This window comes from Schistocerca cancellata, chromosome 1 (genome assembly GCF_023864275.1).
Source record: "Schistocerca cancellata isolate TAMUIC-IGC-003103 chromosome 1, iqSchCanc2.1, whole genome shotgun sequence".
NCBI classification, from domain to species: Eukaryota; Metazoa; Arthropoda; class Insecta; order Orthoptera; family Acrididae; genus Schistocerca; species Schistocerca cancellata.
In genome coordinates, this window is record NC_064626.1 from 349279175 (window position 1) to 349305840 (window position 26666).

Below are 26666 nucleotides of genomic sequence, written 5' to 3' on the forward strand. Positions count from 1 at the left end.
TTGAGATACACATTATACAACTATGTCTGTCAATACTTTATTTTTCAGCAATTCATTGTCCACCATTTAACACATATGTTTGTTTTATTTACAGACAATGTTTGCCTGTCCCAATGTTCAGTCGAAATGATTTTTCATTGTGGTCTGTGCTGAAGAACTGCATTGGAAAAGAACTAAGCAAGATAACAATGCCAGTGATTTTTAACGAGCCTCTCAGCTTTTTGCAGCGGATGGTTGAGTATATGGAATATGCTCACCTCCTACAACGGGCATCTGAGGCAACTGATCCAGTTTCTCGTATGCAGGTAAGAGTCGCCAAAAAACCATGTAACACACACACACACACACACACACACACACTCATGAGATGTTCCCATATTCTTAGATGATGAAAATATATTTTACATTGGATTACTTAAAAAAAAGTATTTTTTGCAGCAGATGTGTATGTGTACTCAGTACCTTGAACAGAGATCTGTGCATCTCCATGTCCTCCTTGACATCTTGTGGATCATCTCAGGATTTATCCTGTGGAAGGCTTCCTCAACACTTTTGCACAATTCTTCATTAATTAGTCTTGTATCAACATTGATCCACAAAGGACTTGATTAGTCCCTGTGATGAATTAGCTAGCTTGCTAATATACAGGCTTCATGATGTCCATTTCAATAGAGCTGAAGATGATGTTGAATCATACCCATTGCTGTGATCTCAAAATTGTTCATTAAGGAATTTACCTGCTTGCATAGCAAAGTTTGCCATAAATTAGTCTACACCTACATATTTACTCTGCAGTCCACACTTATGTGCTTGGCAGTTGGTTCATTGAACAAGTTTCAGACTATTTCTCTGTCCTTCCACTCTCAAACAGTATGTAGGACAAACAAGCACCTAAATCTTTTCATGTGAGCTCTGATTTCACTTATTTTGTTATGAGGTTATTTCTCCCCATTTAGGTGTAAATCAAATAAATATGTTCACACACAGAGAAGAAAGATTGTGGCTGAAATTTCATATAAAGGTCTGGTCACAATGAGAAACACTTTTGTTTTAATGATTACCACTCCAACTCACACATCTTATCCATGACATTCTCTCCCCTATATTGCAATAATATAAAATGAGCTGCCAGTCTATGAACTTCTTTGATGGCCTCCATCAATCATATTTGGTAACGATCCCATACCTTGCAGTAACACTCCAGGAGAGGACAGAAAAGCATAGTGTAGGCAGTCTCTGTTGTAACCAAACATGATCCGTGGTTCCCTTGTCTTGTAGCTATGTTTTGCAGCATGTCCAAATAAGAATTTCCATTCACCTACCGTTAAATAAAACGAAGGTCTGAATAGGTACTGTTGTGACAGCCCAGCCTGTATCATAATGTGAGGTGCATTGTTTTCCAGTTCTTGCACCTATCGGTAATTTTTATTAGGTGAGTATACCACAGTGCTCCTGAGTGAACCACAGTATATCATACATTCATCAGAAAATAGTACTCTTGAATGAGATATTACATTTGGATATTGATTGAATGACAACAGCACACATTCCCTCTTGCATTTTCTTAGTTCCATTATGTGACCTGTCTTGTACACTGCTTTAAACAAATGTCCATTTCTTGCAGCCAGGCAGAGTGAATTTATGAGGGAGCCTTACCAAAGCAGAGACACTAATAAGACCAGTACTTAGTTCTCCAATTGTGCAAAATCAAGAGGCATAGAGGGACTTCTTGGACACTTTGTTTGTACTGAAATAACAAGTTTTTTGGAGGAATGGATTTCAAATCCTCATGATTTCATCAAGATTTTTTTTTTCTGTCATTTCCATAAATGAGCAGATGAAGTTGGGCATTTTCTGTGTTCTGCAGGATGCATAGTTAAGGTGTTAGGGTTCGGATTTTGTTTCTTCAAGGGGTGTGGCTTGTTTTGGCAATAGCTCTATGTTAGTAGCTTGCAGAGCTGATCCCTAGCTGACTAGGTCTCTGGGAAATGGAAAGATTTGCCTAAGTTTGTTTTATAAGATGACAAAAAATAACATAGTTTCTAGAATGAGATTTTCACTCGGTCCCGAGTTTGAGTCTCGGTCCGGCACACAGTTTTAATCTGCCAGGAAGTTTCACTAACATAGTTTCTGCTGAAAATCAAGTAAACAGAAGATTATTGTTTAATACTCTATTGATGGTATCATTAACCTGGTAATTTTATTTATGTAACTATGCCCTTCCCTGCATTTAAGCATCATTATGAGACTTTTGGCTCCAGTGAATTGAAAATTGTAGGCAATTGAATAGGGGTGCAAGAAGCATCTATTTCCTTGTTCAGACATCTGATTATGAGTTTTATGACTGTAATGAGGTGGCAGTAGGGTTCATATCAATATGTAGTAGCAGAGACTCGTCAGCATTGCCTCGCAGGTCCAAGAGGCACAGATGATTGTTATTAAAACAATTTTATGAACATAGGTGTGAAGGGAGATTGCTTTTTACACCTCCATAAAATGTTTTCTTTGCTAATTTTGGAATAATTACTTGTGCAGCGTGTTTCTGGACCACATCAATGAAGACAATCAGTGCTCTTTACCAGTCATGTAGAGGAAAGGAACACTTTATCACCAGGTCTTAATTTCTTTCCGGGATTAAGATATATCTTTTATGCAAGTAGACTTCTGTTGGCCAGGAATGCCATTTTGCCTATGTTAATCTGATTTTCGTGTCCTATTTGCTTTGTCCATCATGTGTCATTTTGCTATCAAGGTAGCAAAGTACATTCACTCTGTCTACCTTGTTGTCCCCAATTCTGCTTTTAAGTTTATTACTAATCTCATTTCTGGTTCTCCTCATTGCTTTTTTCTTTCTTCAGTTTACTCTCAGTCCATGGTGGTGCTCATTAGTGTGTTCATTACATTCAGTAGTTCCTGCAATTCTTCATCACTTTCACTGAGAATAGCAATGTCATCACCAAATCTTATTCTTGACACCCATGCATTCTGAATTTTAATTTCATTTCTGAACTATTCTTTTATTTCCCACATCATATAACATATCCTTAATTTTTTCGTTCTTCTGTATATTAATCTCTTCAGCAGCATGTATGCAGAGATGTTGAGATGATTGTGTGATAGTTCTTGCACCTATCTGTTATTGCTACCTGAAGGAGTTTAAGGATGGTACTTTTCCATCCTTAAACTTTTGATACTTTTCCAAAAGTCTGATGGTATGTCTCCAGACACAAGTACTTTGCAAGCCAACTTGAATAGTTGTTTATTTGCCACTTTACCCAATGATTTTAGAAATTATGAAGAAATGTTATTTATGCCTTCCACTTTATTTGATCACAAGTCTTCCAAATTATTGTTAAACTCTAACTCTAATACTGGATCTCCACCTTCATATTATCAGACAGTTCTTTGCCCTCATAGAGGCCTTCACTTATCATTAGTAATGTGCAATTTCACAGTTGACTTGGAGTTCATGACTGTGTATGTCTCCACTCAACTTGAATTTCCTAATCCATTGCATGGAGTGCTGTTTCATTTTATGCAACACTTTGTACCTTTTGTTCTGTCTTCTCATTTCCTATATATATCCCTCCCTCATGCTGAAGAAACCAGTTCAGAGTTCTCAGAATTAGAGTTTTCAATTATATAAAGTATTTGTGCCTGTCTACTTTGCTGCAGTTGTGCTCATTTCCATGGCTGGTAAATAAATACTCCTTTTCTCTGTTATATACAGTTCTGTACAAATTGATCTTGGACCCACTGTTGTTACTTACAAGCTGATTAGACACCAGATTTGTTACCTGGTGTCTCAAAACTGACAGTAATTTGGATGTGGAGCTTCCTTATGCTATGTAATGAATGGAGTGGGGTCAACTGCTTGAAATATATTGACTTGTGTTTAGACTATCTGCAGATGAGAGGTGCAGTGCAACAGTTGCGTTGTTTGTCAAGGTGCAAGACTGTTAAGATGGAATGGCAAAATGTGATTGGTTGCATTCCTGTGTATTGTGGTGTGATGATGTGGAAATATTAATTTTGTTGTTCTTACTTTTTATCCTTCATCATAAGTCCTTTGATTCTTCTTGGAGCCCTGCTCCATTGGTACTTGTGTTGTTGTTAAGGAAAGGTAAACCATATTTTTATACTTCTATCAAATATACAAGAAGTCCAGTTTTAATTAATAACTTATGTATCAACTTATCAAATGCACATCACCAAACAAATTATAACAAGGTCTTCCATCAGTGCTCAAGGACAGTCACAGAATGAGTCTTAAAAGAACATCTCATATTTTTGCATTACTTAATCACTATTGTTCATGGATGTATATACATTTTCTTAGGAATTCTGTTCATAAATCAGAGCAGGCCAGTGCTCTCTGGAACTTCTGTTTCAGTGTTCAGGCAGGTATTTCCTCCTACACAGCTGCTGCGATCATTGTCCCATGGTGAAGGCATTTGACTTGCCACGTGGAAATAAAAAATAACAACCCACACAATATCTGCACTTTTACAGATGACATCTTGTATTATAATTTTCATTCATGTGTGTCATACGATGGTAAGGAGATGTAGGAATATATATCACTCTTCTGGAGTGGTATGTATCACCACACTATCTAGCATCGTGTGTGAAAAAAAGTCAGATTTTTCAGATGTGTCACAAAGGACTGTGCTACAATTTTTACTAGTAATGGTAGATTACCCTGACATGGAATTAATTTTGACATTGCAGATGAAAGATAACCACATTGGACTAAGTGTCCTTTGATTCTTTTGCAGTCACATGACTGAGTAACATCCTCTCAGTTTTCAAGTCACATTATTTCAAAGAAAATACTTGAGATTTCAACAGTACTTGAGATTTCAACAGCCGTCTTGGTCATCAAAGTGAGGAGAGAATGAAACTCCTGACTGCCAAGGCTGGCACAGTGTTTTACTTACATAAGTGGGACAGCAGTGTCTGGAACCTCTCTGAAAGGTTCCATATTGTGCTTCTATGCCTGTATAAACTGAACACTGCACCTGCAGTTAGTAAGTTTTTTTAAACTCCTATTCACAATGGCAGAGACAGCTGTTACAATGAGTCGAGGACTGTTTGCTAAAGTTAATGTAAGCTGGTGGATACTGTGTTGGGTTATTTCCAGTTAAATTAAAATTGCTCTATTGGTTGAAATAGCATAGAAATTGATCCAGAATGGCTATATTAAACTACTGGATAAACAGATTATACTGTTTGCTTCTCATCTTTACGAAGTTGGTAATATTATCAGCTTTCTTTTCCAAGAAACTAGTGTTCTGACATCAGATTAAAAATGATGATGTTGCTTGGTATGATAAATAATTAGGGGCAAACACACATCTGGAATAGCTCACAACGACCCCAAATTTGAACCAACACTGAAAACCCTGTGGGACTTTATGGTGCAATACTCCATATGCCAGGTTTGAAATCCACATATTGTGGCCAAGTTGTACAAGCGTTAATGGAAAGAATGGTTGGAGATTGCTTTAATCTACATCCAGAAACTTTTCCAGTCCATGTGACAGTGAATCACAATTGTTATGAAGGATTGCAAGATGATGGATGCTGGTAAGACAATGTTGACCAATTGTTTTTCTCACAAGCTAATAAGTGAACTATCTTTTATTTAATATACAGCAAGTGGACGTAGTCCTCTTACTAACTTCTCAAGTATAATTAAAGCTGACGCAAAAATTAGAAATGACATATAATGTTTGCTATGTCTTGAGTAACAAGATGGTAGCATTTTGTAAATGTTCGAAAATGTGCAAGGGAACCATGGTGCCTGGTGTCCATGAACAAACATTCAGCATCAACCTAACTTTGCGAGCAGATATTCCAAAAGCCAGGGAGAAATGCGTAAGTCAGAGAGCACAACTGTTCGAAGAATTCACAAACGGAAAGCCCACGACTGTAGGCCATTTAAACAAGAGCTCAGGCTGAAGCCAGCAAGTGACTGATTTCAGAATCAGCACAGTCAAACCAGAAGGGTTAAGATTCCACATGTACTGCCCAGTGTATGCAACTCTCATGCTGCTCATGGCAGAGTTGCAGATCACTCTGACTCTCAAACATGTACAACTCCTCATCTGACATGCCAGCATCTGGCAGGAATACCAAATCCCTCTCCCCTTTAAGAGGCATGTAGGGTCAAAAATGCCCAGATCTGTACCAGAGTAGGAGAGTCAAGGTATGGGAGATGACAGGATCTCCTCCAGAGGTTCCTCGTGGGTGTTCTCTGATGGCACATCAAGGGCAATGCTGGGGGTGGTGACAGGCTGATACTCAACCTGAGGGTCACCGTAGAGGACGGATGAGGACTGGGTGGACAGCAGCTGTTAGTGAGGTACTCCATCTCCAAAAGGTCATGATACCTTCCTACGCAATTATTTTTTGTGGATGACTGGTTGTACAGGGCAAGGGCACAATTAGATGGTGAGTAGTGCACAGGTTGTGGGAACATTGGTGGGTGCCACCTCGTGCTTGGAGCTGTGTGTGATTGGTTCCTTTGCCTGCATGAATGTTGCCATTAGGACTTGAATGTGATGCCCTTTGCTCTGTCTGACAAAGCTGTAACTGGTTAGTGTGCTGCATCACCTGCTGCTGACTCTCTGCCACAATATAAAGTTGTTGGCACTTATTTTCCACCACTATGTCTTGCAGCCAGCCTGATGTCCACCCGAAAAAGTGTGCCTAGACAGTGGAATCTTTCTGATACCATGGCATGGCCCTTGTGTGAGGGACTGTGACTTTGAGTCCAATAGTTCAAAGAGGCCACAAGGCATATGGCCATGCAGCACCTCAGCCAGACTAAGCACATTTATTGGAGTTTCTCAGTAAAAAGCCAAAAGATGAGATAGATTTTACTCTCTAGGGACCTCTGAGGCTGTCCTATTCAGTTCCATTCAGTTGTGATTTATATGTCCTCACCAACTGCTTGACTGACACATTAGATGCCAAATGGTCAGATTTGAATACCATTTTGGTAGCAGAATGCTTAAGACTCCTCTGACACAAGGTAGTGTACCATTGACTGAGATCAGGTTGTGTATGTTAATCTCCACTGTTACAATGGCTCCATCCAAACATCTGTCCATATCATGCTCACTAACTGACAACTGTACCTGGAGTTTTATAGCTGCCATTCATTCCACACTAAAAAGTATCTCCCGTAGAGTTTGGCCAACCCTGTATGGTAGACCTCCAGTGGTGAACAAGCCCCTGCCAACTATGCTGAACGACTAAGGCCTTCACAGACAGGCATTACCTCCTAAACATAGCCTTCAATTAGATTTGCCATGTCATATCCACACTTGATAGTCCTCTGATCATCCCCAGAAAAGAAGCACCCCCTGCCCACCCAAATCATCACCCAGTATTATGTCAGACTGGAACAACTTAATATATTCTTCACCAGGGTTTTGGCTATTTATTATCCTGCTCAGAAATGAGGAACATCCGAGTCATAGATCTCCCCCCCCCCTCCCCCTCCCCCAAATCCTCCCAAAGTGGTTTTTCTGCCACCCACATAATCTGCCCAAAATTGTAATGCATCCTGATCACACCTGCTCCTAAACATATATGTTCGCAAGGGGGAGGAGGAGTGGCACTTGCTCCCAGCTCCTCGCAATTTAGAGTACAGATTTTTTGTTCATTACACATTTCTCAAACATGTCTAGATGCAATTTCCTGTGATTCCAGTAAACCTACTGCATAAATGTAGGTCTTATGACATGACACATCTCACACAAATTTTTGCAGGCAGCAATGCTCCCAATCCCATGCCCACGTGGGTCATATCCCAGGGGAAGGCACAGGTGCATAACGTGTCATCCTATCAGGGGCAATGCCTACTTTGAAAGCAGTCATGTTACATACGTGTTTTTCTGTAACAGAGAGAGTGGTAATTCATACTCATTACTTTGATATATATATTTTTTTCCAACTTGCTTATCATTAATTATGATACTGTGCTGTTTGCGAAAACTGCAGCACCCAGAGGAAATGGCCTGAGGCACTGTAAAATCAGGGAATGTGTACAACAGTGTAACAATAAAAAGTGATTAATATTGCGGGGAGATGGCATGCATGAAGGCACAAAACATCTATTTTGTGCGACTGGACAGGCCAGTTTTAAGCCACACTCAGTTGGTATAGAGCCATCAAAAAAAAGTGGACACATGCAAGCAAGTGCCAGTATGCCTCGCTGATGTCAAAGAGCATTCAATATCAGTATATGAGTGAGTTTGAACTGGACTGAATGATTGACCTCTGGGAAATGGTCTTGTCATTCTGTGGCAATGAGGCTTGTTCAGGGTATGCTGCCACAACAGTGGTACATATGTGGAACCAGTGGATAGAAGGGGGTCATCCACAATAATAAGCAGTTACTGGGACACACAATGTGACAACAATGTGGAGTGACTGCCATCTTGTCCACATAGCCATAAGCAACAGAACAGCTTCATCCCCACTGGTGGCTTGACATTAGAGTTCTGCAACATGCATGGACAAATCTGTATCGATGGTTTGATGCCATCTGATGATGGCTGGACTGGTGGAACGTATGCCATTGTGTCGGCTTCAAGATAATGGAAACCACTAACCCGTCAGGTGATCCAGGACACATGAACAGCATCACTGACATGCTGAGTGGCAAAATGGTGTGCCTTCAAACGAGTCATCCTTCAAGTTACCCTAACTGATGGCCATGTGCATGTTAGATTTTTCTGTGGTGAATGCAGTTGAGCAAGCTGGATTGTTGAGTGGCATGAAGTAAAAATACCAAATATACTGGCTTGGGGTGCCATTCACTGTAAAATGTGATCTCATCTCATAAGCATTAAGGGCAACTAGAAGAGTAGCCACTACTTCAGGGAGGTTTTAGAGTCTAAGGCACTGGCTGCTGGGCCTCGTGCAGGCTGCTCTAAATGCTCTATTTCGGGGTAACAGTGTTTGCCCACATGATGAGGAATATGCAGGTCTTCTCAAAGAAAGGCAGGTATTGCTATGACCCTGGCCTGCTCATTTGCCAGACAAGTCCCTCATCAAATATGTCTTGGATATCTTCAGTTGGCAGTTTCTTTGTTTTGACCCTCCTGCAACTCCTGTCAGTGCTTTGTGGATGTGCCTACAAACTGTGTGGCAGCACCTCTGGACATTATTTAACTCCAAGCAATGATGTCTGCAGATTCTGATTGCAGCAGGTGGCAGCTTCACACAATACTGAATTTTTATGGTTAAGTCCATGTACAGTTCTGTAATTATAATCATTTGTGTATTGCCAAGTCTCTAATATGTGAAATAAATTTTATTTTAATCTTATCTTCTCCTTGTGCTGCACTTTTCACAAATATTTTGTGTGTATCAATTTCTGAACCCAGCTTGTTCCTTTGCCAAATTAAAATGTAATATTTTTCTTTGCAGTTGCTGATAATTTTATTAAATATCTTGTTCATTATATAGTGGATCCTGATAGGGCTATAGTTTTAATGTCTTACTCTTCACTTGCCGGGAAAAAGCACCTCACTCTTTAAATGCCGGATTATTTGTCACAAGACAATAAATGCATGCTTCAAGTTGCTGAGAATGAAAATTTGATTAATTTTCTATTCATATTTTATTACTAATTTTTCAGTATGTGGCAGCGTTTGCTGTAAGTGCACTTGCGTCTAATTGGGAACGTTTGGGCAAACCATTCAATCCACTGCTTGGTGAAACATACGAGTTGGAGAGAGATGGATACAGGTATTTTAGTAAAAGTCAATCCTTCTGTCACAAATACAAGCAGAATATTTATTTTAAATCAGTTACTGATCAGTCATTACTTCTGTTATAGAGTCATTACTTCTGTTACAGAGTGATCTGTGAGCAAGTTAGCCACCATCCTCCAGTCTCTGCCTTTCATGCAGATTCTAAGGATTTCATTTTTCATGGGTCCATACATCCTAAACTAAAATTCTGGGGAAAAAGTGTTGAAATCCAGCCGAAAGGTGTTGTTACTGTAGAATTGCCTAGGTGAGTATATCTTTGATAGTAATCATATTAATATCTTATCTCTCAGACTTTGTTGCATTATTAAAGTCTGTCTCACAGGTGCATGCAACACCAGTGTAACAATAAACTCCAACAAAATGTCATCTTCTCTGGAAACAAAAGTTTTTAGGCATATGACTTAAAAATAACTTCAGATGGCATACACACACACACACACACACACACACACACACACACACACACACACACACTTCTCCTTCCCTCTTTCCTGACGAGGCAACCGTTGGTTGCGAAAGCTAGAATTTTGTGTGTATGTTTGTGTTTGTTTGTGTGTCTATCGACCTGCCAGCGCTTTTGTTTGGTAAGTCTCATCATCTTTCTTTTCAAATATATTTTTCCCACGTGGAATGTTTCCCTCTATTATATAGAGGGAAAGACGAAAGGATTTGGGTTTTAAGGGAGAGGGTAAGGAGTCATTCCAATCCCGGGAGCGGAAAGACTTACCTTAGGGGGAAAAAAGGACAGGTATACACTCGCACACACACACATATCCATCCGCATATACACAGGCACAAGCAGACATTTCTCTCCCTTAAAACCCAAACCCTTTCATCTTTCCCTCTCCTTCCCTCTTTCCTGACGAGGCAACCGTTGGTTGCGAAAGCTAGAATTTTGTGTGTATGTTTGTGTTTGTTTGTGTGTCTGTCGACCTGCCGGCACTTTCATTTGGTAAGTCACATCATCTTTGTTTTTAGGTATATATAGATATATACGTGGAAACATTCCACGTGGGAAAAAATATATCTAAAAAGAAAGATGATGAGACTTGCCAAACAAAAGCGCTGGCAGGTCGATAGACACACAAACATACACACAAAATTCAAGCTTTCGCAACCAACGGTTGCCTCATCAGGAAAGAGGCAACTGTTGGTTGCGAAAGCTTGAATTTTGTGTGTTTGTTTGTGTGTCTATCGACCTGCCAGCGCTTTTGTTTGGTAAGTCTCATCATCTTTCTTTTTATATATATATATCCACACATATACAGACACAAGCAGACATATACAGAGAGTCTCTGTATATGTCTGCTTGTGTCTGTATATGTGTGGATGGATATGTGTGTGTGTGCGAGTGTATACCCGTCCTTTTTTCCCCCTAAGGTAAGTCTTTCCGCTCCCGGGACTGGAATGACTCCTTACCCTCTCCCTTAAAACCCACATCCTTTCGTCTTTCCCTCTCCTTCCCTCTTTCCTGATGAGGCAACAGTTTGTTGTGAAAGCTTGAATTTTGTGTGTATGTTTGTGTTCGTTTGTGTGTCTGTCGACCTGCCAGCACTTTCATTTGGTAAGTCACATCATCTTTCTTTTTAAGTGTATATATATATATATATATATATATATATATATATATATATATATACACCTACGTGGAATGTTTCCTTCTATTATAACCATATATATTTAAAAAATAAAACAATAAATAAAATATGTCATAGTCTACTGCTACGTTGCCCAATTCCATAGCATACTACTGTACAGAATTATATTCTGGGGTAATACACCACCTAGTTCACTCATTTTCCTAACCGAGAAAAGAACTGTAAGAGCAATGCCACATGCTAGATATACATATTCTTTTGTATCCTGCCTGGATAGGTGGTGCGTGGGTCTGCTCCTGTGAACTGTTTCTGTAATATAAGCCGAGAGTGAAGGAAGCGCGTACGAGTAGGATAGGTGAAGCACTTCGGTGCTGCATGTAACTTTAACACTTTTAATAGAGTCAAAAACACAAGTAAATATCAAATGCATACATAACTTTGGCTAGGATGAGCACATATGTGTGAAGCCATAGTCCATGTCTAATCCTGTGAAGTTAGGATGACTGTTCAGTATAATCTCAAAACTAACAAATACTCGTTGCTGTCCAAACTTTATCTAAAAATAACTAATACAAAGTCTCAATAGCAAGCAATATTTCCAGGCCATCTGCTCTTGATGAAAAATGGGTGAAATCCATACGGCACTCCCTGAGCTCCACAGCATTGGCCAGAGGGCACTGCGGTCGGTGTAGTTAGTCTTCTCTCGTAGTGCCAACTTATGAGAGTGTGCCCCTACATTGTGGCATCATAACTATCAACGCCACACCCTTCTCCCCTGAAACGGCGCACCGACATGGAATAGGGCTTCTGACATTGAGGAGAGGGACCCAGGGGCGGCGCAATTTGAGGGGATGGACAGCTGAACTGCCAGGATGTGCTGCCCACCCATGCCCTAAATTGCTCGCAAGGGGCAAGGAAAGCGCCCCTTGCAAAACCTGATCGGGACACACACCACCACTGGATATGCTCAGATGAAGAGGCAGAGCAACAGCCTCCATGGACGATTACAGCATCGGTGTGATGTCAGCCTCAGCGGCCATCGACTCTGGCACTGCAGAGGAACACAACGGTGATGGCAGATGGAGGTGGGGCCATGGCAGCGATGAGAGGTGCCCGCCCAGTGCAGCAGACTGGACCAGCAGTGCAGGCAGGGGCACCCGTGCTGTAGGCGCATGCAGTGGAGGCAATGTCGGTGGAGTCATGGGCTGTGGTGGCGGAAGCTGCGAAATATCCAGTTCTGCCGGAAAAGAACCAGTGGCAGAAAACAGAGGATGGCACAAACGGATCTGGTGCCAGTGTCGCTTGACAGTGCCAGAGAGACCAGAAATTACAAACAAGGTGTGGCCAAGCTGGCGAAGAATGTGCCCGTGCTCCCAGTGCTGCCTGCCAGAGAAAACACGATAGAAAACCAAATCATGCTGCACCAAGCCAGAATGCGACAAAGCAGTGGGAGCGCGCAGCAGCGTGTGCAACAGCTGCAATAGCGACCGATGTGCGCGGTCATGTAGCCGTTCCACTGGGGAACGGGCGCCACATGACTGGGAAGAATATGAAGCAAGGAAAGTCCATTGCACTTGCTTGCAAGAGTGCGTGGCATGCAACTTGTTCATCTGCGACTTAAATATATGCACAAAGTGTTCAGCCTTGCCGTTCGACTGGGGTGGAATGGGGCTGAGGTCAGATGGCGAATTCCATTAGCAGCGCAGAACACTTAAAACTCGGAGGGCACAAACTGGGGGCCATTGTCAGAGACAATGACTTCAGGAAGGCTCTCAATACAAAAAATAGATGTCAAAGTCCGAAGAGTACAGGTAGATGTGGTAGAAGACATAGGTACAACAAAAAGAAAGTTGCTGTAAGCATGTATGACTATCAACCAGCGGGTGTCCCAGAAAGGACCCAAAAAATCATATGAACATGCTGCCAAGGCGCAGTAGGAGTTGGCCATGTAAAGAAGCACTGGTGGGGAGCAGATTGGTGCTCCATGAAAGAGCGGCAATTAGCAAGAAAATTCTCAATTTGGTTATCAATACCGACCCAAGTGCAGTGATGACGCGCTAATTGCTTCGTCCTCACTATACCCCAATGACCAGCATACAGTAAGTGGAGGATATCTGACTGCAAAGAACGAGGTACAACCACACAAGACTGATAATTGTCAGTTCATAACAAAATAACACTGTGGTGTACAGACAAGTTGTGACGTTGCGTAAAGTAACGCCGAACAAGGGGATCACTAATCTGCTTAGCAGATAGAGGCCATTGAGTAGGAATACACTGCAAAACAATCTGCAAAGAAGCATCAGCAACTGTCACGGAAACAATGCAACAAAAATCCACCGAAAACCATCAGCGAAATCCTTGTCTTCCAAATCAATGAACGTGCATGACAATTCGGAAGAATCAAACACTTCATCAGGACCAATAGGTAGACGAGACAAATCATCGGCATTGCCATACTGGGCCGTAGTCTGAAACAAAATTAGTTAGACAAAAACAAAGACCAACATTGCAACTTTTGTGCACTACAGACTGGAACTGGCTTGGACGGGTGAAACAAGGATGTCAAAGGCTTATGGTTGGTGACCAAGTAGAACTTGTGACAGTACAAAAAATCATGAAACTTGGTCACGCCTTATACAATAGCTAAAGCCTCTTTCTCAATTTGAGATTAGTTTTGCTGGGCAGAATTGAACAATTTAGATGCAAAAGCGATTGGGTGATCAACAGAATTAATGCGGTGTGAGAGAGCCACTCTGATGTTGTGAGAAGCTGCATCGACAGCCGAAACAACTTATTTGGAGGGATTGAACGGAATCAAACAGTGATAACTCAACAAAGCAGATTTGAGCTTGTGGAAAGCAGCGTCACATTCCGAAGACCAAACAAAAGGAACGTTCTTACGCTGAAGGCGATGCAAAGGTGCTGCGATCTGCGCCGTTTGGTATAAACCGAATATAATATGTAATTTTGCCTAACCCAGACTGAAGTTCTTTCAAGTTTCTGGGTGCTGGCAAGTCCCTAATCGCACAGAGATGTGATGGTGAGGGGTGGATACCCTGTCCGTTAATCATATGCCCTAAATACCGAATCTCAGTTTTAAAAAAATTGCACTTGTCTTTGTTACACTTGAGTCCTGCCTGCCAAAGTACAGTAAATAAGGCACACAAATTCTGCAGATGTTTGTCAGGGATGCGACCTGATACCACAATATTGTCCAGATAATTGGAACAACCAGGGACAGTGGCACATAACTGCTGCAAGTAAGACTGAAAAATAGCAGGAGCTGAAGCACAACCAAATGGAAGGTGGCGAAACTTGAAAAATCCAAGATGGGTGTTGATCACAAAATATTGCCACGACTGTTGAAAGTGCGCGTCCCACAAGTCAATTGTGCAAAAGAATTTACCCGCACCAAGCTTAACAAAAATGTCTTCAGGATGCGGTAAGGGAAACGTAAATACCACTGTCTGGGGATTGGCTGTAGAACTTAAAGGCAGCACAAATGCAGAGACAACCATTTGGTTTTTTCACGCAGACTATAGGCGAAGTCCATTGCGAAGCAGAAACAGGTTCAATGACACCACTGTCTTGCAAATGCTGAAGTTCAGTAGCTACGGCGTCGCACTGTGCATGCAGTACCAGATGCGCGTGCTGGAAAATAGGGATGACATTGTCTCTAACGAAAATATGCACTGCAAAGTCTGTGGCACAACCAAGGCCCTCAGAAAAGAGTTCAGCAAAATCATCGCATAGTGCGGCCACACTGTCTGCATGGTCATGAGCGTTGATGCAAAGTACATTGTTCTGAATTGTGAGGTCAAAAAATTCAAATGCGTGCGTGCCAAAAATGTTCGGAGCATTACTAGAGTGACGCACATGAAAAGACACAGTTTTTGTCATCGCACTATACGTGGCTTGCAAACTACACACCCCTAGCATTGAGATTTCCTGTCCAGTAAATGTAGTCAGCGTGGAATGTGAATGACGAAGCGGGGGCAAACCAAGCAAGTCGTACGTTGATCTGTTGAGTAAAGAAACAGATGCACCAGTGTCCAGCTCCATGCAAACAGAACGTCCACAAATGTTCAATGTCACAAAAAGTTTATTCGAATCATGCTGAATGTGACAGGAAGCGTCTGGCAAAATTTGTTCATGCACACTTCGAGCTGTAGAAGCACGTGAAGCAGAAGGCTTTAGAAAATGGCATTAATGTCCATAGGCTGATGATTGGAACTATGATCAAGGTGGTTTCCATTGTGGTGATGCCCACACGAGTAATGCGAACATGAAACAGTCTGAGAATTAGAGTGTCTCTTATGACACACAGATAGCACATGCCCTTTCATGCGGCACAGGCAGGGGGGGGGTCAGAGGTGCTGAGGAAGCTGCAGTTTGTAGTGTGACAAGTCCATTCACAGCAGCAAACAGCTGCATCATTTGCTGAGCCTGAAACCGTACAATATCGGACAGTGAAGCCTGTTCCTGTTGTGAAGCCATCATTGATACAAAATTATTTCTTAGAGCAAAGGGTGGGAGTGCACATTCACTCAGACACATAGAGATAGCACAAAAAAGATAAAGAAATTCCGAGCAAAGAAACATAGGTAAGAGGAGAAAAAAAAATTCATCCCATCCTCGTTGCCACTTTTTTTTTTGTCCTGCCTGGATATGCGGTGCATGGGTCTGCTCCTGTGAACTGCTTCTGTAATATAGGCTGAGAGTGAAGGAAGCGAGTAGGAGCAGGAGAGGTGAAGCACTTCGGTATTGCATGTAACTTTAACACTTTTAGTAGAGTCAAAATCACAAGTAAATAGCAAATGCATACTTATCTTTGGCTAGGATGAGCACGTAGGTGTGCCCAAACTTTATCTGTACGTAACTAATACAAAGCCTCAGTAGCCAGTTAGCCCACTCGGTAGTAGAAGTGACATCTTCAGGCTATCTGCTCTTGATAATAAATGGGCGAAATCCAGGCAGCACTCCCTGAGCTCCACAGTGTCAGCCAGAGGGTGCTGTGGTCGGCGTAGTTAGTCTTCTCTCATAGTGCCAACTTATGAGAGTGTGCACCTACATTGTGGCATCATAACTATCAACACCACATATTCTTTCAAACCCCTCTGTCAAAAGTCATCAATCCTCTCACTTCCCTGTATGTACATACTAGAAATATGTAAGTGTGTTAGAAAGAACTTAAAAGACAAATGAAAATTTTAATATCCATAAGCATGATAGAAGACAAAAAGTAAAGCTTCATGTCCAGGCAGTAAGGACATTAGCCAATAAAAGTTCCACAATAAACAGTGGTACACAAATTTACAATAGTCTCCCACATAAGGTGAAAATCATATCATCATTCACACTCTTTTGTGAAACCTTAATGGCACTCTTATTGGATTATTGCTTCTATTCAGTAGCAGAATTTTTTGAACATTTGAGATACAAGAGACTAGAAACAAGACAGTGCAGCTACTGCAAGTAATGCAAGCTCTTTTGTGGATTAAGCTAAAATTTTTATGTATCTGTTAAAATAGTAATGTATTTTTACTATGTTCTGTTACTGTTTTGTTTTGTGTTTGTTCCGTGTCCCACAATGTGGAAAGATTTTTTGGATGAATGAATAAATGAAGAATGTAATTAATTGGTCAGAGGTTAATTTGTTCTACTAAAATTGTCATATAACATAAAGCTGATTGTGCACTGATTGCATGGGATCATAAGCAATTATATAAAATACAGTTTACAGTCCAATAAAGGGAAAACACAAGGCGAAAAGACAATTGCTCACCATGTACAGGAATGGCTGAGCAGTGAACAGAAATAGAAAAAAAATATGTAAACACTGTATTTTGACATCCAGCTTCTGTTTTTTATCACAGCTCACATATGTATAAATACATGACTGTTTGCAGCCTGATTAATAAGAAAGAAGCGACAAGTGAAAATATACATGGTCATAGAGGAGCAACTGTAGGGAACTGCATTAATATTTAACTACTGTTATACTGCTGTGAAGAATTTTTGTATACTCTATCTATTTAACATAGTAAAATTGCAAGGAAAAAAGGTTGGAGGTGTTGTTTCTTTAGTTACATTAAATTGCTGCTGTTTGCTTCCTAAAGTCTAAATAATGACATTGATATAAATCAAATGATAACTGTTATCTACGTACTGTGAGTACAGCCACCTGTCTACAGTAAACACTGCCATTTGTCATGCAGCAAATAGGTCTCCTCAATGCTTAAATCTAAAAAAAAAAGAAAAAGGTGCTGGAGTTACTAGTACGGTACATGTAATTTTCTTTTGAAATTTTTTCTGAGATGAGGTGAGTTTGTTGAAGACTTCTGTATTGAAATGTGAAATATAAATCTGAACTCCAGACAAGGAAAAGTTGATTTGGAAATTATATCCTGTTTAGTACTGTGTGTGTGTGTGTGTGTGTGTGTGTGTGTGTGTGTGTGTGTGTGTGTGTGTAAACCGTATTTTATTTGTAATGGATTTTTGTTGTTAGCAACAAATTGTGTTAGAGTATAAAGGTGCTGGAAAGTTGAATGTAAGAATTCATAGATTTTATAACAATGAACTCAGTCTTTCCATCTGATTGCATCCGGTAAATCTCCCCTGACCAGGGGTTGTGGGTGACTCTTCTGAACTATATCTCTTTCCCTAAACCTATCCAGTCCTTTTCCTTTGCCGCTATTCGTTCCCTTTCAATTTTTCTGCCAGAAGAAGGGACCACTGGCTCTGAAAGCTTGTAAAAGTTAAATCCTTTTGCATGTGTGTTCCCCTGCCGCTGCTTGATGAGTAGATTTTTTATGTATCCATTTACATTATAATTCCTAGATTTTGAATGAGTGCTCTATAGATATTTAGCTACATACTTCACATAATATTCTTACTGCTCACTTCTGCTAAGTAAATGCCATGCTCACATGGATTGAATCAACGTAGGAGTTAATATAGCAATTATAAATAAAATAGCTTTTGACCAATGGATGGTTGATTGAGGTGTGGTGTTGTGGATGTGGGGCTTGCATGATTGCATTAGGTTGACAGTAAGCTGTGAGTGAGAGAATAATACCAAACATTGATTAGATGTGCACCTGAGGTACATCTGAAGATGGGAATGAAATTCCTGAAATTGATCATGCAATAAAAAATTTATAATACCATCCAGCATCCAGAGGCTATTTTATTTGTGATTGATAATTATATATGGCTGCATTCCCATCATTGACTGTGGTGGATAGTCCAAGATTCTGGAGTTAATTGTTTGAGACAAAGGTGAGTGAAAGTGTGCAGAATAAACTATTATTCTGGTTTTCACACCAGCATAGACAGCAAGAAGTTTTACTTCTACTGTTTAATTAGATACAGGATTGACATATGTGGCACCAGAGGTTATTCTTACATGTTCTAAATTATGTAATACACAGTGCTCTCTAACAATGTGGCAACACAATTTTTTCAGAAACTATTCCCCTCACCCTTTGCTTCCTCCATCTTTCTCAAATTTCTGTACAGAAAACTATAGATTTTTGTATAATTTCTTTTTATCATACATGTAATGGGTACCTGGTGGCTGGGAAAAGAGCATAAGTTATTTGTGTTTTTGAAAAAAAAAATGGTAGACAGACTCATAATTTTAATAAGTATCATTAAGATTGGCATTAAATGTTTTACCTTACTAATGTATCAAATTTTGTTTGTTACTTGTCATTTATTCATATGCATGCTGTCTACTTTTTCTCATTATTTGCTGAGTAACATTGACCTTAGCTCATTTTCAGTTAATTTCTTCGGTGTATCTCACCAACAATACCCAGCCATGGCAGTTAGACCAAATGCTGATAAGTATTTGTTTCTTCCTCATGGTGTTATCAGAAATACTTGTAATTTAGTGGTAATGTAACAAAGAATTTTGAAAACCCAGCTAGAAACTAATTCATCATTAATACAATATAAACAGTCCAGATAGTTTTTTAAATACCAATGTATAGTTTTATAGATTTAATAAATGGTGCACGTGTTAGGGCAGTTGATTTAAAAAATAACTGACATATATTTCACAGTACATCATCCCGTTAAGGAGCTTTTTCTTTTTTTTCTCAGATTTAATATCATTTTACAGAGCTGAGCAATTTCTTTCCATAAATTATCAGAGCCTTTACAATCTCATCTGAATTAATTTGTTCTTTCAGTTATGTTTCATAAGTTTCTGCAACTGGTATGCTGTGGAAGTCTGTATTTAAAGTTATGATAGATCAAATAAATTCTCATAAAGTGTAGATTTTCTCTTGTTGCATCTTCCACTTCTACTTCTTTATTGGCACTATATTTCTAATAATGTGTGACGATGTCTGTGTTTTCACATTATATGCCTAATTAGACTGATTTTCAGGAACTCAAATATTTTCCACAAGAACATGAAGACACTGTCAATGTTTAGCTAATAATCAATATTTCTGTGATTGTGCAAATGGGGCAACACCTAATGACACAACTGATTGTAGAAGCTCTAAAAATAATAATTAGTTAGTTAGTTAGTTAGCTACTTTTGTGTTCCATGGATCATTTTGCACGAAAGGTCGTCATGATGTGGAATGTCATTTTACATTCATGTTGCAAATTAATTTGTACAATAATTTGTACTCTAAACATCACCATATAATAATTTTTTAAGGTTGTTCAAAAATAAGTTTTATAAGTAATATTTCCAATGTTTGTTACTTGTCACAATATCCTTATCACAGCAAAAAATGAACTTACAAAACTGTGAATGTAACTTCCTGTGTTTTGCTATAACATCAAAAACTGAAGCTATGACTAAATCGGCAGTAATTACTGACTCAAACCAATGTTACTGTAAGATATATACTACTGAAGATGTTATGTGCTTTGGTTAAACATTCAAATACTAATCCAAGACAGAAAGTATGAAGTGTGCGAATCACCAGAGTTACATGTTAAATGACAACAAAAACAAAATTACATCTTTATTACTAGAGGAAGCTCAGTCATTGTAATTGAAGTATGAGAAATTCCACTCTTGAGTGTTATTAAATGTTGTTACACTAATTTTCCAGAGGAGTGTGAACATAAGAGGGAAGTGTGGGAGGCGAGAAGGGCTATGACTGATAATCCCTCCAAATGATGAATTGTATGTGAAATGCGAATGAATGAAAATAAAATAAGACAATACATTTGGGATCATAAAACAAGTGCTGTTGTCATCTATTTAGATAGTCACAGAAGAGAATTATAGAAACTTTACAATAGAAGCAGGGACTTGAACCTGCTGGCTTTATTACAGTAGTTGCTTGTAGCTATTGGAGGGGGTGAGGTGGACATAATTATTGTAATTAGGCCCTGAAAAATAAGTGCACGATAATATTTGCTGGAACAATAATCTTAGAAGATTGGCTTGAATGGTGTGAGTGATTTATATAGAATAAAAAATGATTATAATGATCTCATCTGGTGTCATGATCTGCTAGATTGGTCAAGCATTAATCCCTTGAATTGGGAACCTAAATACATTTTGTGGACTGTGAGAATCTACACAGGCAATAACCAAACCACACTCTTACCAGCTCAAGTCTCACATGTAAAATTCTGTTGGTGGTGTGAGGTAAATATATGGAAATCTATGAGGAAGGAGTGTTAAGATCTTTCCGCTGAAATGAGTGAGTTGGAATAGATCAAAAACTACAACCTTTCGTGTTTGAAAGGAAATATAAAGTTGTATGGTGATACGTGAAACAGTAGAAGGCTAAATCAATATTTCAGTACAGTGTGTGTGTTGTTTATGAAGCCATTGAGAAGGCAAAGGAAAAAGCACTAATAAATTTCAGGCTGTTTCTTGTAACTGAGTTTTTGGAAACTCACGGGAACAGAAAGTGATGTAGGATTCTGTTTCAAAGAGTGTTTCAGTATGTTGCACATTGACTTTTAAGTATTAATGTATTTTTTGAATATAGTAAAAGTCTATTGAAAAGGTCTTGAAAATTACATTAATTTTGGATAAATGATTCCTCCACTGGAATGATTTAAGTGAAAGGCTGTATTCCTTAACCAGCAAGCCATATGAAACCCCAGCTTGAAGGGTTAACGAGAAAGTTCAGAAGCCAACAGGCCCTCTTCTCTCTTTTTTTTTTTACACTGATGACAGAAGATCAGGAAGGAAAGCAGTTCTTGAAACAAGACTCAAATTTAAAGCATGCTTGTGGAGCTAATGAGAACTATCGTCATATTGCAGTATAAATATTGCTGGCAGTATCCTAAGCTTTTATAACAGCATTATCAACAAAGGAAGTGAAATGAGTAGCAATACTAGATAGCATTATTTTATGTCTATATGTTGATCAGCAATGAAATTAGGACGAAAATATCAGAGTACATGGAAAAGAATGAAAACAAGTAGATATTAGTTCTGAATGTTAACCACAGTGTATAATAGCTCATTCATTCATATCTTTAGTTATGGCATAATGTTCTGGGATGCAAATGCTCAGAAAATGAAAAATATGTTCAGAATGCAAAAGGGCCACCAGCATAATAATCAAAAGTATCAGAATGGCCTTCGGAATATTCTTTAAAAGCTGGAAAATTTTGACAGCTCCAAGTGAATACATCTTATGAAGTACAGTCTGTAAGGAAAAGTATGTACTAGTATTAATCAAACATCACTATACATAGTTATCAAACCAGGAATAGTGACTGCTTGTAAACATGCAGAAAAAAAAGTAATGATGAGATCCAAACCACTAGGTTTTATCAAGCAATAAAGTTGTGGAACATACTATCAAAAGATACCAAAGACATGGAAGAACTATGCAAGGCTAACAAATGGCATAAAATGTGTTTTTTAAATAATTGGTTGAAGAGTACATGTCATAAAAATTGTTGCTGTTGCAAATAAATATCTAGATTGACCAACAACAAAATAACCAAAGAGGGCGATGTATGTCTGTAATAATCACAGTGCATTTATAGTTTTCTACATTATTACATGCGCTGGGAAAAAACAGCTTGTATCACCTAGAGCAGTCTTGTTTGTCATTTGTATTGTTTGAATGAATGCTCTCTTTCTTTTTGATCTTGCATAACTTTTGCTATAAAAAGAGTAATGGAAAGTCTTGTGTCAAATTTCAATAACGGAAAGAGTAAACTTAGCAACTCATCATATAGCTGAGGCATATTGTGGTCAGTAGGCATATAAACAAGACTAAAAATTTTGCTAAGCTTTCAGATGATGTCCTTTAGAGTTAAATAGTACAGATTACACTTATGCATACCAGAATGGCTTCATTGCCATAGTTGACTGCATTCTATTGGTGCTGCAGCTTTACTGGAGTGAATGATTGTATTGGATGGTGTGGCTGAGGAGAGAAATTAGATGGAGAGGTGTTTCGAACTATGTGGCTCACAGCCAGGAAAAGGAGGCAGCAAACAGATCAGTTAGGAATGTGGTACTAGTGAGCTCATCCCAGCACAGGCAGGAAGAGTTGCATGTGTTCCATAATGATGTGGAAGAGATGTGTGGGAATAGAATACAGAATAGGGGAAGAAAGAGATGGCAGAGAGGATGATGTGAGAGTAAATTAACTGAAGTGGAGAACATGAGGACAGTGTTAGAGACTGTCGTGGGACAGAGTCTAGTAAAGACTGAGGCCAGGTATCGGTAAAATGGGGAGCATAGAACTAGGGATATACTTGTTGGTAGGTGTGGAAAAGGGTCTAATAGAGATTGAGATCTGGCCTCAAACTCCAATAGCTTCTATCCCATAGCTATGTACTTCCACCTCTGTCCCCATATTCCCCATTTCACTTTTTCTAGGCTCAGATCATCCTCTCTGTCATCTCTCTCATCCCCTATTCTTCCTCCCACTTTCAGCCCACTTTTTCACATCATTATGGGGCACATAAAATTTCCCCTGCCCTATCTCATCCACATGTTGCCTCTCCTCCCCAGCCATCTGCCAGCCTTCCCTCCAAACCTCTTTCCTTTTCTCCATCTCCTTTCTCCTTTCATTCCAGTTGAATTGCAGCATCGGTATACTGTAGTTGACCAGGACAATGTAGTTATCCAGGTGTATGTGTGTTATTTACTAATTAACTTTGAAGAAGGACACATGTATGGGAGGGGTGGGGGGTGGGGGGTGGGGCGGGGTTAATTGCGCGCACGCACACACGCACACACACACATACATACAAAATTCTATTTATGTATGCGTAACTACATTGCCCTGGCATGTGCATGCATCCATACAGTGGCATTTGTTTATAGATTAATAATAAACAAAAAAATAATTAAAATATATAAAGCTATCAAATTTCAACTGCATGACCTATCCAAAAGACACAATATTATGATTAATGACATTTTACAAAAGATAATGGGAGTGACACACATGAAAACCTACACATTTTAGACATACTTACCTGACTGGAAACCCAATTACATACTACTTCATCAATGTTTTTGATTCCATTACACTAGACAATGATTTTGTTTTGGAGCTCACAGGTTACTACCATACTAATTTTCCACTCACCTGTGTTTATTGTTTACTTTATTTGCAATCAAATTCGTAGCTTCTTATTGCTTCAGTCTCAGTCACTTAGGCACAATTCAACAACTGTGCCTAAGTGCCTGAGAATTCAGTTGTAAAAAGCTGTGAAATAGATTGAAAATAAAGCTGAGCAGAAAATTAGTGTAAAAATAGTCTGTGTACTCCACAAGAAAACCACATCAATATGCCCTAACAGACAACATTGACAATGTCAGGATTTAATGGTTCCTATAAAACTCCAATTGAAAGACGTACTTAGTAATCATTAGACACTGAAAAGTATCTTTTATTCATGGCCACTTCACCATTATTTGCAAGTTAAATACTGGTAAAAGAAGAATAAAGTCTACTTTATACGCCTGCGATTTTTGCTTATGAAACACACACTATTCCATTCTGTTTACACTGTTTGCTAACACTGCCACTTGGTGTTAGTGAGGCTAGCCTGTCAAGACTAAAGTATTTGATGAATGCAGCTTGTCGCAACTTTAGCGTGTTCAGTCATTCGTTAAATACCAAATTAAATAAGAAAGAGTCACACTTTTACTAAATTAGCAATTAAGAATGTTTGATGTGGCAGTACAGTTACAATAAAATGTTTTTCTTTCATCTTATTAGGTGGGGTGAGGCATATACATGGACCAATGTGAACTGCTGTGTCCACAACATTATTGTTGGAAAACTTTGGATGGAACAGTATGGAACGATGGAAGTTGTAAATCATTCAACTGGTATGAATAATAATGTGCTAAAAATTGTAATTTCTTCCTATTTTGAGAACTGTAGTGTAATATGAGAGAGGAGAAGGAAAGAATTCTGTTCAGATGTGTAGATGATTACTGACAGGAATGGTATGTTTTAAAGAAATTACTTCCCAGTTTTCAATCATGGTATTTCCCAATTTTTAATCGTTTTTTATTTCAAGAAAATATGAGGGTAATCCCAAAAGTAAGGTCTCCTATTTTTTTTATAAGTACGTAGACTGCTTGAACATTTAGCTATTCTTTGACATAATCACCATTTCTGTCGATGCATTTTTGTAGACACTGTGGCAGTTTTTGTATGCCCATGTCATACCAGCTCACCGCCATGCTGTTCAGAAATTTATGAACCTCTTCTTTCACCTCGTTGTCGGAGCTGAATCGCTTTGCTGCCATATGTTCTTTTAACCTAGGGAACAGGTGATAGTCACTGGGCACCAAGTCATAACTATAGGATGGATGGGTGATTATGTTCCACTGAAATTGTTGCAGGAGAGCAAAGGTTTGCCAAGCGATGTGTGGGCGAGTGTTGTCATGGAGACTGTACGCCCTTGCTCAACATTCCTCTTCTCTGGTTCTGAGTTGCCTGTTTGAGTTTTAGCAGAGTCTCACAGTACCTATCAGCGTTAATTGTGGTCCCAGCAATCCTGCTCTGACGACGAGGTGAAAGAAGAGGTTCATAACTTTCTGAAAAGCATGGCGGCGAGCCGGTATGACATGGGCATACAAAAACTGCCACAGCATCTACAAAAATGCATCAACAGAAATGGTGAATATGTCGAAAAATAGCTAAATGTTCAAGCTGTAAACTGATGTAAACCATTGTAGAAATAAACAGGTCTATGTATTTATGAAAAAATAGGAGACCTTACTTTTGGGATTACCCTCGTATAAGTTTAGAATTTCAAATGGCTGCTGTACTGGTCAACAAAAGAATGTGGGAAGGTGTGTGTGAGGCGACAACCCTGTCTCACTCCCTTCCCAACCACTGCTTCCCTTTCATGTCCCTCAACTCTTATAACTGCCATGTGGTTTCTGTACAAATTGTAAATAGCCTTTCGCTCCATGTATTTTACCCCTGCCACCTTCAGAATTTGAAAGAGATTATTCCAGTCAACATTGTCAAAAGCTTTCTCCAAGTCTACAAATGCTACAAACGTAGGTTTGCCTTTCCTTAATCTAGCTTCTAAGATAAGTTGTAAGGTCAGTATTGCCTCACGTGTTCCAATATTTCTACGGAATCCAAACTGATCTTCCCCGAGGCCGGCTTCTACCAGCTCTTCCATTCGTCTGTACAGAATTTGCGTTAGTATTTTGCAGCCGTGACTTATTAAACTGATAGTTCAGTAATTTTCACATCTGTCAACACCTGCTTTCTTTGGGATTGGAATTATTATATTCTTTTTGAAGTCCGAGGGTATTTCGCCTGTCTCATATATTTTGCGCACCAAATGGTAGAGTTTTGTCAGGAATGGCTCTCCCAATGCTGTCAGTAGTTCTAATGGAATGTTGTCTACTCCCAGGGCCTTGTTTCGACTTAGGTCTTTCAGTGCTCTATCAAATTCTTCACGCAGTATCGTAACTCCGATTTCATCTTCATCTACATCCTCTTCCATTTCCATAATATTGTCCTCAAGAACATCGCCCTTGTATAGTCCCTCTATATACTCCTTCCACCTTTCTGCTTTCCCTTCTTTGCTTAGAACTGGGTTTCCATCTGAGCCCTTGATATTCATACAACTGTTTCTCTTTTCTCCAAAGGTCTCTTTAATTTTCCTGTAGGCAGTATCTATCTTACCCCTAGTGAGGTAAGCCTCTACATCCTTACATTTGTCCTCTAGCCATGCCTGGTTAGCCATTTTCACTTCCTGTCTATCTCATTTTTGAGATGTTTGTATTCCTTTTTGCCTGCTTCATTTACTGCATTTTTATGTTTTC

At 39.4% G+C, this 26666-nt stretch overlaps 1 protein-coding gene across 1 annotated transcript in view; it reads left to right on the top strand.

Annotated features, from left to right (window-relative positions):
• Nucleotides 1–26666, top strand: part of LOC126173816 (oxysterol-binding protein-related protein 1-like) — a 419616-nt gene that overhangs the window by 319403 nt on the left and 73547 nt on the right. Inside the window, exons 14-17 of the mRNA XM_049920986.1 lie at nt 95–305; nt 9659–9768; nt 9880–10038; nt 24586–24698. Of these exons, the coding sequence (XP_049776943.1) occupies nt 95–305; nt 9659–9768; nt 9880–10038; nt 24586–24698 (593 nt within the window). The remainder of the gene's footprint in view (nt 1–94; nt 306–9658; nt 9769–9879; nt 10039–24585; nt 24699–26666) is intronic.